At 42.7% G+C, this 16,527-nt stretch overlaps 2 protein-coding genes across 2 annotated transcripts in view; one reads left to right on the top strand and one right to left on the bottom strand.

The window, feature by feature from the left end:
* Positions 1–16,527, bottom strand: part of LOC127303944 (uncharacterized) — a 58,658-nt gene that overhangs the window by 26,634 nt on the left and 15,497 nt on the right. The gene's annotated exons all lie outside the window — the stretch shown is intronic.
* On the top strand, positions 2,649–5,791 carry LOC139831174 (uncharacterized). The gene is made up of 3 exons (XM_071820533.1): positions 2,649–2,689; positions 3,325–3,688; positions 5,187–5,791. Exons 1-3 carry the CDS (start codon positions 2,649–2,651, stop codon positions 5,613–5,615), a joined length of 834 nt encoding a protein of 277 aa, XP_071676634.1. The 3' UTR covers positions 5,616–5,791.

Genomic DNA, 16,527 nt, shown 5'->3' with positions numbered 1-16,527 from the left:
AACAGCACATCCATAATCTTAGAGGTTTCTCTCACTCCCCCAGATTCACGGAGACATGAACCCACTATCGAGCATAAATACTCCCTCTTGGAGTTACTAGCATCAACTTGGCCAGAGCATCTACTAATAACGGAGATCATGCAAGATCATAAACAACACATAGATATAAATTGATAATCAACATAACATGGTATTCTCTATTCATCGGATCCCAACAAACACAACATATAGAATTACAGATAGATGATCTTGATCATGTTCGGTAGCTCACAAGACCCGACAATTAAGCACAATGAGGAGAAGACAACCATCTAGCTACTGCTATGGACCCATAGTCCAGGGGTAGACTACTCACACATCACTCCGGAGGCGACCATGGCGGCGTAGAGTCCTCCGGGAGATGATTCCCCTCTCCGGCAGGGTGCCGGAGGCGATCTCCTGAATCCCCCGAGATGGGATTGGCGGCGGCGGTGTCTCTGGAAGGTTTTCCGTATCGTGGCTCTCGGTACTGGGGGTTTCGCGACGAAGGCTATTTGTAGGCGGAAGGGTATGTCAGGGGGCGTCGCGAGGGGCCCAGGAGACAGGTCGGCGCGGCCAAGGGTGGGGTCGCGCCGCCCTACCCCCTGGCCACCTCGTGGCCCCACTTCGTTGACTCTTCGGTCTTCTGGAAGCTTCGTGGCAAAATAGGACCCTGGGCGTTGATTTCGTCCAATTCCGAGAATATTTCCTTACTAGGATTTCTGAAACCAAAAACAGCAGAAACAAAGAATCGGCACTTCGGCATCTTGTTAATAGGTTAGTTCCAGAAAATGCATGAATATGACATAAAGTGTGCATAAAACATGTAGATATCATCAATAATGTGGCATGGAACATAAGAAATTATCGATACGTCGGAGACGTATCAATGCCACAGTGCCAGTTCCTGTTTTCTGCTGTTTTTGGTTCCAGAAAGGCTGGTCGGGCAATATTCTCGGAATTGGACGAAATCAACGCCAAACATCCTATTTTTCCCGGAAGCATCCAGAACACCGAAGAAGAGTCGGAGGAGAGCCAGGGGCCACCAGGAGGGTGGGCCGCGCGGGCCAGCCCCAGGCCGCACCCCCCTATGGGGAGGCCACCCTGTCGACCCTCCTGCGCCGCCTCTTCGCCTATATAACCCCTTTCGACCTAAAAACGCAGTACCAATTGACGAAACTCCAGAAAGACTCCAGGGGCGCCGCCGCCATCGCGAAACTCCAATTCGGGGGACAGAACTCTCTGTTCCGGCACCCTGCCGGGACGGGGAAGTGCCCCCGGAAGCCATCTCCATCAACGCCACCGCCTCCATCATGCTCCGTGAGTAGTTCCCCCATGGACTACGGGTTCTAGCAGTAGCTAGTTGGTACTCTCTATCCCATGTATTTCAATACAATGATCTCATGAGCTGCCTTACATGATTGAGATCCATCTGATGTAATCGGTGTTGTGTTTGTTGGGATCCGATGGATCACTACAAGAGATTTGATATACTGTGACGAAAATTCTCATGACGGTGGTCCGTAACGTCACAAAATATCATAATGCGTGACGTTTTTGCCCTGGGCGTCATGGACTCCCTAAAACCGTGACGGCCACACAATCATCGTCACACATTACCACATTCTGTGACGACCTCGGTAGAATTCATGACGAGTGTGGATGGGTCACAGAAAAATTATGGGAGACGAAGGAGGGAAATTAAACATAAGTCGTATAACCATCAAACCAGGACCATAAATTTTTCAGTATTCAAATAATTTATCCAAATTCAATTTGCTTTTGATAAATTTTGGATGAAATAGTAAATTAGTATGACAAATCTCGGCCAGTATTTGGCCGGTAGTTCCAAGATTTTCGAAATACCAAAAATACTGTTACCCATCGGTATTTTTTGCCTATCGAGAAAAAAACTGAGCGTGCTCTTCGTATTGCAAATAACCGGTATTCACGTTACAGCTTGATTTCTGTCATATTACTTGCACATTTTTTTTGTATACGCTGCTATCTCTCATATGTACAATATATAAAAAACCGAGGACTTATCTGTACTGTCAAAAGAAAAAAAAAAACAAGGCCTTATCTGTTCCATCTGGATTCAATCTTACATACGAGTCTTGTCAGGGCAGGAGAGGACAACGGCGTACGGTACTTGATCATTGGGTACTGCCTGATATTGCAGCCTCCTCTCCTCGATCATCGGTGACGCCGCGCCGTTGCCCTAGCAGACGCCCCCCAACCCACCCCCTCTTCCCTCCATCGCAGGCGATTGTGGCTGTTCGTCGTGGCTGCCGGTCTCGGTATGTGAAGTCCCTGGCAGACCACACCGCCGCCTGCCGCGGGTCGATCGCGATATGCCGGTAGTCTTCGTCGATGGAGCGGCCGAGAATGAAGTTCTGGCGAGGAAACTCCTCCTCGTCGTTGTCGCCAGTCGCCACGGAGGGCCGCCTGCGCCTCGGCCTCCTTCTCCCACCATGTCTTCTTTGCCGGCGGAAGTGGTGGCGAGGCTGTGGCGTCCTCCTCCTTGACGCGCGGCACGACCCCGTCGTCCGACGGGCTGGAGCACAGGACGCACGCCTCGCCTCGTCGCGGAGACGTGCCAGCCGTGCAGCAATTTGTGTTGTACTGGCATGGGGATGCGGTGCCAGTACAGTAGTCGGCCTCGTCGAGGGTAAGCTGCAACGAGCGGAGCACGCCGCTGCCGCCGGCCTGGTCGTTGTGCGCCAACATCGGCGGGGTGCGTGGGAGGTTTGCGCGGCGGTTGGACGGCGGCGGCTAGGGTTGGACGGTGGGGAACAGAGAGAAGTGCGCGCCGCCTGGGTTTTAAGGGAGGCGGCGGATGCGCATTGAAGGCTAGTCGCCACCCTCGCCGTTAGGGTTTCCGTACGGGAGGCCATTAACGCCAATGACCAACCTCCCCGCGTTGTTTTCGATGCGAACCGCCGCGTCCTCTCGCTGACAAGGCGTCCCACACGCGAAAACCGTCGTTCCGTGAGGCACCGACGCGCCCGATTCACGCCCTTGGCCAAGGGCCGGCACGTGGTTACCGACGCTTCTATTGGGCTCGAAAAAGCGCCGGCGCCGTTTGGGGCGCACCGGTGTGAGCCCATTTTCACTGCCGGCCCGAAAACGTTATCGGGGCCGCCCGGTGAAGATGCTCTTATGGTCGCGGGGTAGCCACTCCCTCCAATTTTCCCACAATTTTCATTTTTTCCTTCCACCCAAAAAAAATTCCCTCCAATTTTTCCCTCCACCCAGAATATTGTTTTCGCTCCATTCTCTTTTTTTCACGGACTATACACTCAGAAAATTGCAAACCCCTAGCCTATTTCTCCCGCTGCTCTCGCCCCATTCTCTCCACGCGGAGGTGGCTTCCGATCCAACCGCCCCAGCCAGGTCGACCGGCGCTGCCCTCCCCATCGGCGGGATCGCGACGCCGCCCTTACTCGCCCCCAGCGCGCTCGAGCGCCGCCACCCTCCTCCTCGTCCAGCCCGCTCGAACGCCGCCGCCCATCCGACCGGCGGGATCGCAGCCGCCGCCCTCCCAACTGGCGGGATCGCAATCGTTGCCCTCACCCACGGCGTCCTCCTCCGCACACGCGTTAACGCCGCCGGCCGCACCCAGAACTGCCTCCTCCGCAACCGCGAGATTGCCGCTGCCCTCCTGAAGGTAACAACCTCTTCTACAAACCTTCGTAGTAGTGGAGCCTTCAGGTAATTCGTGTATTGGTTGATCCGTTCAGCGTATCTGAACTGCTTCTAGATCAAAATTGATAATCCCAAAGAGATGAATTGTTGATGTTTTGCTTCGCGTGCACCGCAGTTATTTTGAGTTGGCTAACTAACTGAACTGTATACATGTGAGATTGATAAAACTCTCTGAATTTTGATGTGATTGATAAAACTATATTGAGTTGGTTGTAGTTGAATCCTTTAGCTGGTAATTTTAGATGCTTATGATTGTAAACTCAAAGATGAACCTGAACGGCTGAACCAAAACTGAACCTGGGAAAGCTGAACTTGACAAGATGCAAAATAAACCTGACGGTTCGTGGCAAGCACACTGCAGCTATTTAAGTGTTACCAGTCTATGTCTAATTAAGATGCAAAGCCAATCTGTGAGAGAGCAATTTCTTAACACTGTTTCTTAATTTATCATTTAATGATTGATTAAATAAATATTTAAGACTTAAATAGATGGCATAATGATGTAGCAAGGTAACGTCAAAACTGACCTGAGATTTCCGAATATTCAGTACCAAGGTAGTCTTCTGTCATTTCCAAATATTCTGCAATGCATCGGAGATGAGCTAGTAGATTGCCTAGTGTGAACATAATCCTTACATGGACGGCTAGTTCCCCATCTTAAAATCACTTTATAACCTGGGAAAACTGAACTTGACAAGAGGCAAAATAAACCTGACGGTTTGTGGCAAGCACACTGCAGCTATTTAAGTGTTACCAGTCTATGTCTAATTAAGATGCAAAGCCAATCTGTGAGAGAGCAATTTCTTAACACTGTTTCTTAATTTATCATTTAATGATTGATTAAATAAATATTTAAGACTTAAATAGATGGCATAATGATGTAGCAAGGCAACGTCAAAACTGACCTGAGATTTCCGAATATTCAGTAGCAAGGTAGTCTTCTGTCATTTCCAAATATTCTGCAATGCATCGGAGATGAGCTAGTAGATTGCCTAGTGTGAACATAATCCTTACATGGACGGCTAGTTCCCCATCTTAAAATCACTTTATACCTGCACCACGGCCAGTTAAATCAGAACACATGCCGACACGTTAGTTAGTTCTTCTAATGTTTCCTGATATTCTTCTTCACCAAGGTAGTACAATCATGCCCGCAACTCCGGAGTATGTTTCCTGATATTCTTCTTCACCAACGTTAGTTACATGAATAACAGTTGTTGATGTATGCTTGCTACGTCGTTGGCTATTTGTTGTGCTGCTGATTCTTTATGTGCTCCTGGCAGTTTGCTATGAAATTAGCTGCTTGTGCCGCCGGTTGATGTACTCTTAGTTGTTCATGTGCTACTGGTTACTTGATAACTTGTTGTTGTTGGCTGTTTGATTCATGAAAGAAAATTATATTTTTTGCATGTGCTTATGGCTTCTTATCTAACCTAAGCAAATATACTTTTCTTTTGCAGACTGATATGGAAACGAAAAGGAATGAAGCAGAAAGAGAAGATGAGCAACCAGTGTCTAGTACACATATTGTGGCGCAAGTTCTCAAAGAGCACAACTCCTCAAGCACCTTCCTTTCAACCATGGGGTACCAATCAAGATCTGGGAGGTCTAGGACATCAGCTTCTGAAGAACTCGTCCGAGAGTTAGAAGAAAAGGTTGAACAACAGAAGAGAGAGGCACTAGATGCAAATACGATGTACCAACAACAGTTAATCGAGAGAGGTGAAACGCAAGAGGCTGCACTTGAAGAGATGCAAAGGAAGCAACAAGAAGAATTGGCGGCTATGAAGAAGAGCCAAGAAGAAAAGAATAAAGCATATGAAAAGAAGCAAGAGGAACAAGACAGCCTTATTAGCTTCCTCTTACGTAAGCATGCTACCCAGAACTGACACCATACATGATGGTGCACGGAAGCTACATTAGATGGTGGTGCTATTCTAGCATCCTTAGTTTGCTCGTCCTTAGTTATGTCAATTTTATAGTGCTTAACTTGTTTAGTTCTGTAATACGATAATTGGCTGTGAGATTATATTTGCTTGTGAGGTAATATATATTGTGATTTCAATGGCATTTGAGTATATGTTATTATAGGCATTCAAAATTAATTTTGATTCACAATGTAATGTATATTAAATTTAAAAATTATTGCGAGCAATAATTAAAAAATTAAATAAAAATAAATTGATATTGCATACAAGAAATGATTCTTGAAAATAATACGTACAAAAATTGGGAAAATATTTTTTTTTCAAAATAAATAAATATTTTTAAATGAAAATAAAAAATAATTTTAAAATAAAAAATAAAAAATTCGAAAAACCAAGAATATTTCTAAATAAATGAAATGACATCACATATGATGTCATTCACATCTGTGACGCTAATCCATGACGTTTCCTAGCCATAGGATGGCCCCTCTGTGCTGACATCACACATGACATCATCCATGCTCCGTGACGTTTTCTGGCGTGCCGCGTCACTAGAGAGTAATCTGTGACGGGGATTTCGTGACGATGCTTGTGACGCTCAAACTACGTCACTGAGGGGTCTTTCGTGACGTTTACTGCTATTGCATGACGTTTTGAGCTCGTCACAGTATATCAGATCTCTTGTAGTGGATGATACATTATGATTAGTCTATCTATAAAGTTTGTGAAGTTATTGTTGCTACAATCTTGTTATGCTTAATGTTTGTCACTAGGGCCCGAGTGGCATGATCTTAGATTTGAGCTTTATAATTATTGCTTAGATTGTATTTACAAGTTGTATGCACATGTCACTGTCCGGAACCAAAGGTCCCGAAGTGACAAGAATCGGGACAACCGGAGGGGATGCGGTGATGTGAGGGACACATGTTTTCACGGAGTGTTAATGCTTTGCTCCGGTACTCTATTAAAAGGAGTACCTTAATATCCAGTAGATTCCCTAGAGGCCCGGCTGCCACCGGCTGGTAGGACAAAAGATGTTGTGCAAGTTTCTCATTGCGAGCACGTACGACTATATATGGAAAGCATGCCTACATGATTAATGAATTGATGTTCTTTCTTAATGCTTTATCAATCCTATCAATTGCCCAACTGTAATTTGTTCACCCAACACTTGTTACTTGTTATTGGAGAGTTACCACTAGTGTAGATCGCTGGGAACCCCGGTCCATCTCTCATCATCATATACTCGTTCTATATGTCATTGGAAGTAGTATCAACTATTTTCTGGTGCCATTGCTCCCGTGTTACTTTCTTGTTATTCTTGTTACTATTGCTCTCATATTACTGTTGCTTTCACATCACCCCTGTTACTAGTGCTTTTTCAGGTGCAGCTGAATTGACAACTCAGTTGTTAAGGCTTATAAGTATTCTTTACCTCCCCTTGTGTCGAATATATAAATTTGGGTTTTACTTCCCTCGAAGACTGCCGCGATCCCCTATACTTGTGGGTTATCATTGGTTCGTTAGCCATGATTTCACCGTTGGTTTTAATACCACTAGGAACCAGTTGGCCATGACTTTTCATCTACCCCGGCAGCTACCATCACAATGGTGTAGATCTGAAGGAGCTTCCAGCGGTTGGTGGTTCCATCATACTGACCAAATGAGTTGGCTCTGAACTTTGCGGGACACTGCCCTTGGAGCAGAGCAGGAGTGAAGGCAAGGCAGTCTCCACCATAGTCAAGGGTCGTCTGGCCTATCTCACGTGGATCAACGAAGTCTGCCTCTCGTCATGGATGGCAATGATGTCTACGCATGCTTTTATTCTTGTAGACAGTGTTGGGCCTCCAAGTGCAGAGGTTTGTAGAACAGCAGCAAGTTTCCCTTAAGTGGATCACCCAAGGTTTATCGAACTCAGGGAGGTAGAGGTCAAAGATATCCCTCTCAAGCAACTCTGTAATTACGATACAAGAAGTCTCTTGTGTCCCCAACACACCCAATACACTTGTCAGGTGTATAGGTGCAATAGTTCGGCCAAGAGGTAGTGAAATACAAGTAATATGGATTATTATGAGTGGTAATTGCAATCTGAAATAAAAATGGCAGCAAGCAACCATGTAGCAGAACTGGTTGTAAACGGTGTTTCAATGCTTAGAAACAAGGCCTAGGGATCATACTTTCACTAGTGGAATCTCTCAACAATGATGCCATAATTGAATACATAGATATTATCACTTCACTACGCTACTCTGAACCACTCTCCGGTTTGATAACAAACACAACTTCACTGCGTAGGGCTGCATAAGCATTCCTTAAACTTCGCATTCCCAATCTATGGACGCCCCACACTATCACCTTGAGCATACAAAGATGGTACTAACTAGACACCACAATTCATAAGTATTTCTGTAAATTAAGCTTAAGAAACAAACACGGTGTGCACACTATCACCTTCACACCGTTGGATAAGGTGTCCCCAGAGATCCCCTAATACAACCACTTGAGTAGCACAATAGTTCAAAAATTACATCTACTTATTTAACTAGATTACAAAGTTAATGATCACATAAAGATCATACATGGAGAGATAGATTGACCATATAGCTACCGGTAAAGCCCTCTAGCCCCGGGGGGAGAACTACTCACTCCTCATCATGGGAGTCAGCAACGGCGATGAAGATGGCGGTGGAGTCGATGGAGATGGCTCCGGGGGCAATTCCCCGTCCCGGCAGGGTGCCACAACAGAGACTTCTGTCCCCGAGATCTTGTCTGCGACGGCGGCGGACCTACGGAACTTTTCATGGACGGATGCTGATTATTTAGGTTTTTCCCGAGATCGTGAATAAATAGACGGAAGGGTGAGGTCGGTGGAGGCCAGGGTGGCCCACACCACCCCTTGGCGCGGGCCCAGGCCAGGCCGCGCCAAGGCATGGTCTGGCCGCCCTGCGCCTCTTCTTCGTCCCCTCTCTGGACTCTATCTTCGTTACATAATAATATTGACTTCGGCTTTTGTTTCGTGTAATGCCGAGAATATTTCTTGTACAACTTTTCTGAAATACATAACAGCAAAAAACAGGGAACTGGCACTGTGGCATCTTGTTAATAGGTTAGTGCCAGAAAATATATAGAAGTGCAACGAAGTGCAACGAAGTGTGAGAAAAACATATATAAATTGGTGTAAAACAAGCATGGAGCATCAAAAATTATAGATACGTTTGCAACGTATCAGGCAACAACGCCGAATGCAAACCCGTGCATCCTACTTCATGCTACCGTTGAGGGTTTCCCATGCGTCGCGGCTTTGAAGTGGTGAAGATGACTCCACCGAGACATGTGATGGAGCGCGAGCCGCATGTGGCTCCACTTGTGGAGAAGGACATGTAGACCTTCCTGGTGCAGCAGCTGGAGACCCCAACATAGGTGCTCCTTCTTCCCCTGTTGCTGGTCCATGTTGCGAATGCAACCATGACAGGTCCAAGTCTAAGTGCTCTGTATACTCGAGGAGGCTATCCACCGTGGCTTTCCACTCGTAAAAAAGTAGGATCTCCTCATTGATACCTTCAATCAGGATTACGGATGAAGCATAGTACCTTTTCCCTAGAAGACCTAGGTTTAATCGAACCTTGGGAAGAATTTGCTTAGGTGTAAGATTACGCTATTTGTTGGAACCTTGAGAGTTTGGTTGTCTTTCTGTTATCGAACCTTTCTAGCATAATTTTTTTGTTGTTTTTGGTGTGTATATATTGATGGAGATAGTCTAGGGCCTAGGATTCACCTGCAGCTATGCATACATATATATGGGATAAACATAATAATAATAATAAACGCAAAATGAGTCATGTTTAAAATAAAGATAAATATTGTGGGTGGTACATCCTAATTTTCTATAGCTTTAGTTAGCCACAACGACTATCGACTTTTGGTCCACTACCACACCTCTGCAGCCCAAAGCATTCATTAAGTAATTAAACAGACCAAAGCATTACATATAGTAACGTTACCATTACCCCAAGTGGATCGCAGTTCCTCTATTCTATTAATCCCTTCTATGAGTGGATTTCGATCTAGAGGTTGAAGCACCACTCATACCCCTCAATACCTTGATCGGTCCTCATAACTTGGGTACCTGACAAGTCTTTAGATCGAGGCAAAGAGATGATAAACATTGACAAAATCATGTTTGAACTCAGCACAATATTCCCATGTTAAAAGATGCGCACAAACGATGTGAGGCTTCACCCAAGCCCACAGGCCATGAGGACTACTCACTTACAACGAGATCAAATATCACAAATTTTGCAAAGATAGATTCAATATATATATATATCAGATATTCTTACAATATCACCAATCACGAAGATCGAGATTACAAGTAGATGGACTATGGCTATGGAGGTGGAGAAATAGATGTGGATATGGTGATGGCGGGGGCTAGGCGATGGATCTCATTAGATGTGATGTGGTGTTGGCGACTGCGACTCCCTCTTGTCTAGCGGTCGAATTATATAGGGGGCCCTTCACGAAACTTTCTAGGGTTGACTTGGCCAAGGAGGTGGCAACCGATACAAATGGCCATATAGGTGGGCTCTGGTCGAAGAGGTGATAATTAGTCATTAATGGCAAAGATAGAGAGATATTTTATCAATTTCTTGACAAATATGAGAATTAAACATGGAGTATAGATGCTGGATTATGCAGCTATCAACATCCCGAACATCATAAAGAACTCGGTGTTTAAACTGGCATAATGAGAAAGCAAGATCAATTACAATTGGTAGTCTCATGTCTCATCACTTCATCAAGCCAAAAGCTAGCATGGATAGAGTAATAGCAAGAATACTATGCAGGTTTCGATAAGTCAAGACAATCATAATAAAGATATTATAAATAAGAATGACTAGATGAACAAGTTTCTACTCCAATTCTTCTAGATAACTTTCAGCTTGGCCACGGAACGAGAGCACAGTTTCATACTTAAGTCAATTAAGAGTGAGAGATCATGTCAACAGAAGCTTTTAGCCAAATAAAACTTCATTAACATCCACATTAATAAATCACTGTTATCTGATGCATGTAAAATGCATACATGAACTTTGTCCCTTATCATATTGAATTCCACATATTTGCAACATATATGATAATAAAACCGTGTTTTACATTGATCTATGGGGATTTCCCAATGATCTCCTTTATTTGGTTTATAACTCTGCAGAACATACATTCCCTGTTTTGTGTATTTTTCACTTTTAGAGACCTATACGGAGTCACATTGACCTGGGATTTTTGGTGCGTCGTTATTTCATCGGGAGAAGCACCCTGGAACCTGGAAGCACACCTGGATGGGACTGAGGCCCAAAAGAGACTAGGTGGCACACCCAGACATGTAGGGCGCACTACCTAGGCTCTTTCGGCCATCGATCGTCCAAATCACTTGATTCTTTCGCCCACCAACGTATTTTGACCTAAAAATCACTATATATTAGCCTTGAAGAGTTCTCGGGGGAGAGCGCCGCACAACAGAACGAAAACAGAGGCCGCAGAAGCGAATATTGGAGGGGGAAACTCAACCGGGATTACCTCCGGAGGGATCTCCACCTTCTCCTATGTCTTCATCATCATCACCATGATCAAGAGGGAGTAGTCCACCTCTGGACTACGGGTTTGCGGCAGTAGCTTGATCTATTTCTCTCATGTTCTTCATAGTTCTTAGTGCCATATGAGTTGCCCTACATGATTATATGGCTATATTTGTAATACCTATGTGGTGGATCCTTATTCTATGATATTGTGCTATGAGATCTGATCATATTATGTGTAAGATTTATTGATAGATGCATATTATGTACCCCGTTCTTAAGTATTTGTTCTGATCCAACTTTAATGCAAGAGTGTTTATGGGGTGATATGTGTATTAGCGGGAGTAGCATGGTTTTAGTGATTGAATAGTGACAACAAATTCATGATATATTATGGTTTTGTCTATTCTTTTGCCATCTCACTAGGGATAAGTGAATGCATGTGCTATGTTCGTCACATGGTAAAAGTGATGATATTGTTTGTTCAAGGTAGCATATTTGATATTCAAACATCATGTCAAAGTACTTATGGCTATGCTCTGTTAATTCTTAATACAAGATTGCATGGAGTTGGTCCTTTCTTGTGGAGTATAAGAGAGATGTGTTGCATCATATATATGTTAGGACGTGATGCCCATATGAATGTGTATCTTTCACATGTTATTATTTTGCATCTTCATATCTCATTGATGAATTGTTATTGTCCACTACAACTTAAAAGAGAGAATAGTCAAGTGAACCCATGAACCCCGGTCCACTTTTTATCATAAGAAACACATTTATATTGCTTTTATCTTACTTTCTATTTGTTGCACTATTTTAATCCGAAAATACAAAAATATTTACTTTTCCTATTTGCATCCAAAACCCCAAAAACAATCAACCCTTTTATTGTTTTTACTTAGTTACTTTATTTTATCTAGTGATGAGGGTGCTCCTCGGTAATGCCCACCATGAGGGGCTTAGGGCTGACAGAATCCTGGAGGCTAGCACGAGACATCGGACACCAAACAAACGGGGAGAGATATTTACCAAGGTTCGGGGCCCTCGATGAGGTAAAACCCTTACTTCCTGCTTGTCTGATCTTGATTATCGAATATATCGAGTTACAATGGGGTAGCCGATAGGCTGCTATGGTCGACTTGTCGAGATCGAGGCAATGATTCTAGGTTTTTAGCTCTAACTTGCGATGGTTCTACGTATTGTTGTTGTGTTGTTCGGTAGGCCCCCTCCTGACCTTTATATAGCAGGCCAGGTCTCGAGAGTTATGTCCGAACTCGACTAGGTTACAATGAGATATATTCTAGTCTTTTCTTTAACGATGTCTTCTTGCCTTGTTCATCAAGAATGCGTCTTCTAGTAGGTATCCTTTGCTGGAACCGACGTATAGGTCCACCTTGGTTGTTGGGAAATCTTCATGGGCCCCTAGTTGGGTCGGGGGAGGTAGAATAATGTCGGATACCCAAAGGGTAATGCCCACATCATCTAGTTTTACTTATTTTATTACTACTTGTGTTTTATTTACTTAGGAAAAACCTTGTGCTTGACAACCACACGGTGGAGTTGGGGACACAAGGCTTTAAATTACTTTGCAGGATTGCTAGAAGAAGAGAGGGAGAGATACCTCTTTGCGCAGTTCCTCGAGAGTTTATATAACTCTCGAGTCACCCCTGTGGGGAAAATTGCTTCATGGACTACACACTCTGCACTTGGAGTCCCGATGATTTAAGAGTTTTTGCTGGTGTTGTGAAGCTCCATCGCTATCTTACACTTCTTTTCTTTTCTTTGCTCTTCTAGAACTTTTCCATACTTTAGTAACGAGAACATGCCAAAAATCTAGTGAGTTTAATCAAACTATGTAGACTAGGAAGGATACTCGTAGCATTATGATTTCGCAAAGTCACCCATTAGAGTATTCCAACTTTGCTTATAACGCTGACTTATGTGATGCCAAATTTTACCCACGATAGCATTGCTGCTACAAGAGTTTATCAACTCAATAGCCAAAATCCAAGAGTTTTCTTCATGAAAGATCATTTGTAGGCCATAGGAGTTGTTGGCGACCATGGAGTGCGACAGTGTTGCCGACACGCATAAATCTATACCATACTTTAATCAACATGTCAAATTTCGGCATGGTTCTCAATTAACCCCGGACATCAAATGCTATCTGAACAAATCATTTCTAAGAGTGCTATCAAGTCAATTAAAACACCTATGGTGTTGAGCATTTCAAAGGTAAAACTTTTGAGACAATTAAACTCACACAAGTCTTTATTTGCAGATTTTTTATAATTTTCTTATTTGGCAATATTATTTCCAAGATAAGATTTGGTTAACTAAAATAACTAGAGTAAATACTAATTAATCAAATTATTCATGCCTCAAAAGGTTTAATCTAATTATCAATAATTACACCCACTAACGTAGTAGTCCTAACATTACTACTAGCTATAATAGACATTCAAATATTAAAAGTGGGAGACATAGTACATACCTATCGTTGGAATTTCACATTCCTCTTTAGTATGATGTGTTTCCTGAAAACTCAGGTAGATCCTCTCTTCAATTAAATTTGTAAGAGGTAAATGGAAAAACTTTCGAGCTGAAGATTAAAAGGAAAAAAATTGGTATTTTTGAGAACTAGGATATAGAGAAAAGAAATGGGCGATTAAGCTCGGCTATTTAAATTCAGATAAAATAAACGAAGAGAGAAAAACAAAATAAAATAAAAGTGTTGGAATGAAACCAACACGAGTGTTTCAAGCAAAGTGCAACCTCATTACATACACAAGTGCGACTCTCAATTCTTTGGGAGACATCACCAAGCTTAGGCTTTTGTAAGCCCTCTTTTGAATCATTGTGGCGGTGGATACGTACAATCATGCCACTGGAGACTCCAAGCGGCTAATTGCAACAACAGTGGTAGGAAGTGTCTTGGAGGTTATTAATGGCGAGGTTGCTCATGCTCTTGATGGTGCTTTAGAGATCAAGTATGTAGTCATATGTGGTGTAGGGGCGCGGGTGCTCCTCTTGTTCTGGGTCTTCTTCTTGTTGTTCTACTTCATCGTCTTGTTATGGTACTTCTTCTTCTTCTTCCAAGTGGTCATGCTCAACCTGCGCATCTGATGGCAACAACTCTGTCTGTACCAACTCGTTGGGACTCCAAGTGCAGATTGTTGCAGTAAACATCTTTTTCCCACAAGGGTGACTCGAGGATTTATATCAAACTCTCGGGGAATTGACTAAGAAGCCGAGTTCCTCCCCTCCTCTTCTAACAACCGTGTGGTTGTCAATCACAAGGTTTCGTATTAGTAATAGGAAATACAAGTATAACTTAAAGTAACAAACTAAGCAAGCTAAATAAAAATATTAAAGGGATAAAGGTTTTTGGGTTGTGTGTATGTAGAGAAAGTATTTTTGGTATTTTAGGATTAATAAATAGTGGTAAATATAAATTGTGGTAATAGTGTTCGAAAGGTGTTTCTATTGATTTAAAATAGACCGGGGTTCATGGGTTCACTTGTATACTCTGTTTTTAAGTTGTAGTGGACACAAACAATTCATCAATGACATAATATTGGTGGATCGTCAACATGTGTTTGAGAAGCATTTATATGGGCATTACGTCCTAACATAGAGATGATGCAACACATATCTCTTATACTCCTCAAAAAGAAAAAAAAACTCCAATCAATCTTGAATTAAGAATCAACAGAGTATAGCCTTAAGTAATTTGACATAATGTTAGAATATCAAATATGCTACCTTGAACAAATAAGATTTATCACACTGTCACATGGTAATTATAGCACATGTATTCACTTTATCCCTAGTGAGGCAGCAAAATAAAGGTAAATACAATAGTAGATCTTAAATTTGTTGTCACTATTCAATTATTACAACCATGCTACTCCATCTAATATACACTTTCCCAACACATGTTCTTGCATACAATTGGGATCAGAACTATGTGTCAACAAACTATAAAGTTCATGCATGCATTTTACATGCATCAACGCCCCCTGGGCTGGGCGCGCCACCAGGTCTCTTTTGGCCCTCCTGGCCCATCTCGTGAGATCCAAGTGCTTCGGATGCTTCTCTTGATAAAATATTGACATTTTCGGAGTCCTAGCTCAATTTGACTTCGCTTAGGTCCCTGGAAGTTAAAAATACACAAAACATGTGTTTCCTGTCCTGTAAAGTTATAACCAAAATAAATGGAATCATTGGTATAAATCCCCAAAATTCAATATAAAACATGGATATAACATCATATATGTTGAAATGTGTGGTAATATGTGTCAACAAACTGCAAAGTTCATGCATGCATTTTACATACATCAACATCCTCAAGCTTAACCTATGCTCGTCCTCGAGCATAAAGGTGATAAAACTAACATGGACTTTGGAGTTTGTTGCTTTGCTTCTTTTCATTGTCACACAAAGTTCACAAGGTTCAATCCTTAAATAGTAACAATGAGAAGAGCTATAAAGTGATATCTTTTACAATCTACAAACCATGCTCAACAATAAGTGGTCTTGTGTTCAAACAAATGAAAAGTATTATAGACCATAAATCATGCTTGGACGAACCTATAGAATTTTTGGAAGGCTCTTTTGTTTCTTTTCTTTTTGGATATTGACGGCTCCCAAAAGTGCAGGAGATCAATTGTAGTACTTTTCAATAAGAAAGGTTGTAGAACCCACGATAATCTGAAGGTATTGGTTAGCGGATTTGACAAGTAAACAATACTAATAATGCAACAGTTTTTGGTGTTTTGGGTGTATAGTTTGCAATGAAATAAAATGCAGAAAGTAAATAACAATATTTAAATGTTCTTAATGAGAGAAAGCCCAATCCTCTATGCAGCAAGAGGACAAGTTCAAGTGTGTGTGTTTGCTTATATGAGACAAGTGTTCCCGAGGGCGACATGGATTCACTAGCATAGAGTTCTACACGGCATGGTAAATATTTTGTCAAGTTTCATTCCCCTAGTGGCGGAACCTAAATTAGGTGCAGACATAGATATGAGAAAATGCACCCCTTATGATGGGTCCTAGAGCCATTCTCATGTGCAACTATAGGAATCATTAAGACATAATGTCCCACCATAGCAACTAGGTCGTTGGTCCTCGACATAAACCCCTCTAATGCAACTCAAAGTATTGGAAAACGGTTTCTGTCATTCCGTCCCTTCGAACACTCATTCATTACATTAAAGTGTAGACTTATGAGCCCAAATAGGTGAATTAATATGCGGTCTACATTCGCTTAAAACCATAATAGAACACCA

The sequence above is a fragment of the Lolium perenne genome, chromosome 5, assembly GCF_019359855.2.
Source record: "Lolium perenne isolate Kyuss_39 chromosome 5, Kyuss_2.0, whole genome shotgun sequence".
Classification (NCBI taxonomy): Eukaryota; Viridiplantae; Streptophyta; class Magnoliopsida; order Poales; family Poaceae; genus Lolium; species Lolium perenne.
This window is presented reverse-complemented; position numbering and strand designations above follow the sequence as displayed.

Bases quoted from the DNA above. Each gene is read 5' to 3' on its own strand.
- LOC139831174 (XM_071820533.1), top strand. From the start codon at position 2,649: ATGGGGATGCGGTGCCAGTACAGTAGTCGGCCTCGTCGAGG. The intron at 2,690-3,324 runs GTAAGCTGCAAC...CTATACACTCAG, and splicing joins AGTAGTCGGCCTCGTCGAGG to AAAATTGCAAACCCCTAGCC. The intron at 3,689-5,186 runs GTAACAACCTCT...TTTCTTTTGCAG, and splicing joins TTGCCGCTGCCCTCCTGAAG to ACTGATATGGAAACGAAAAG.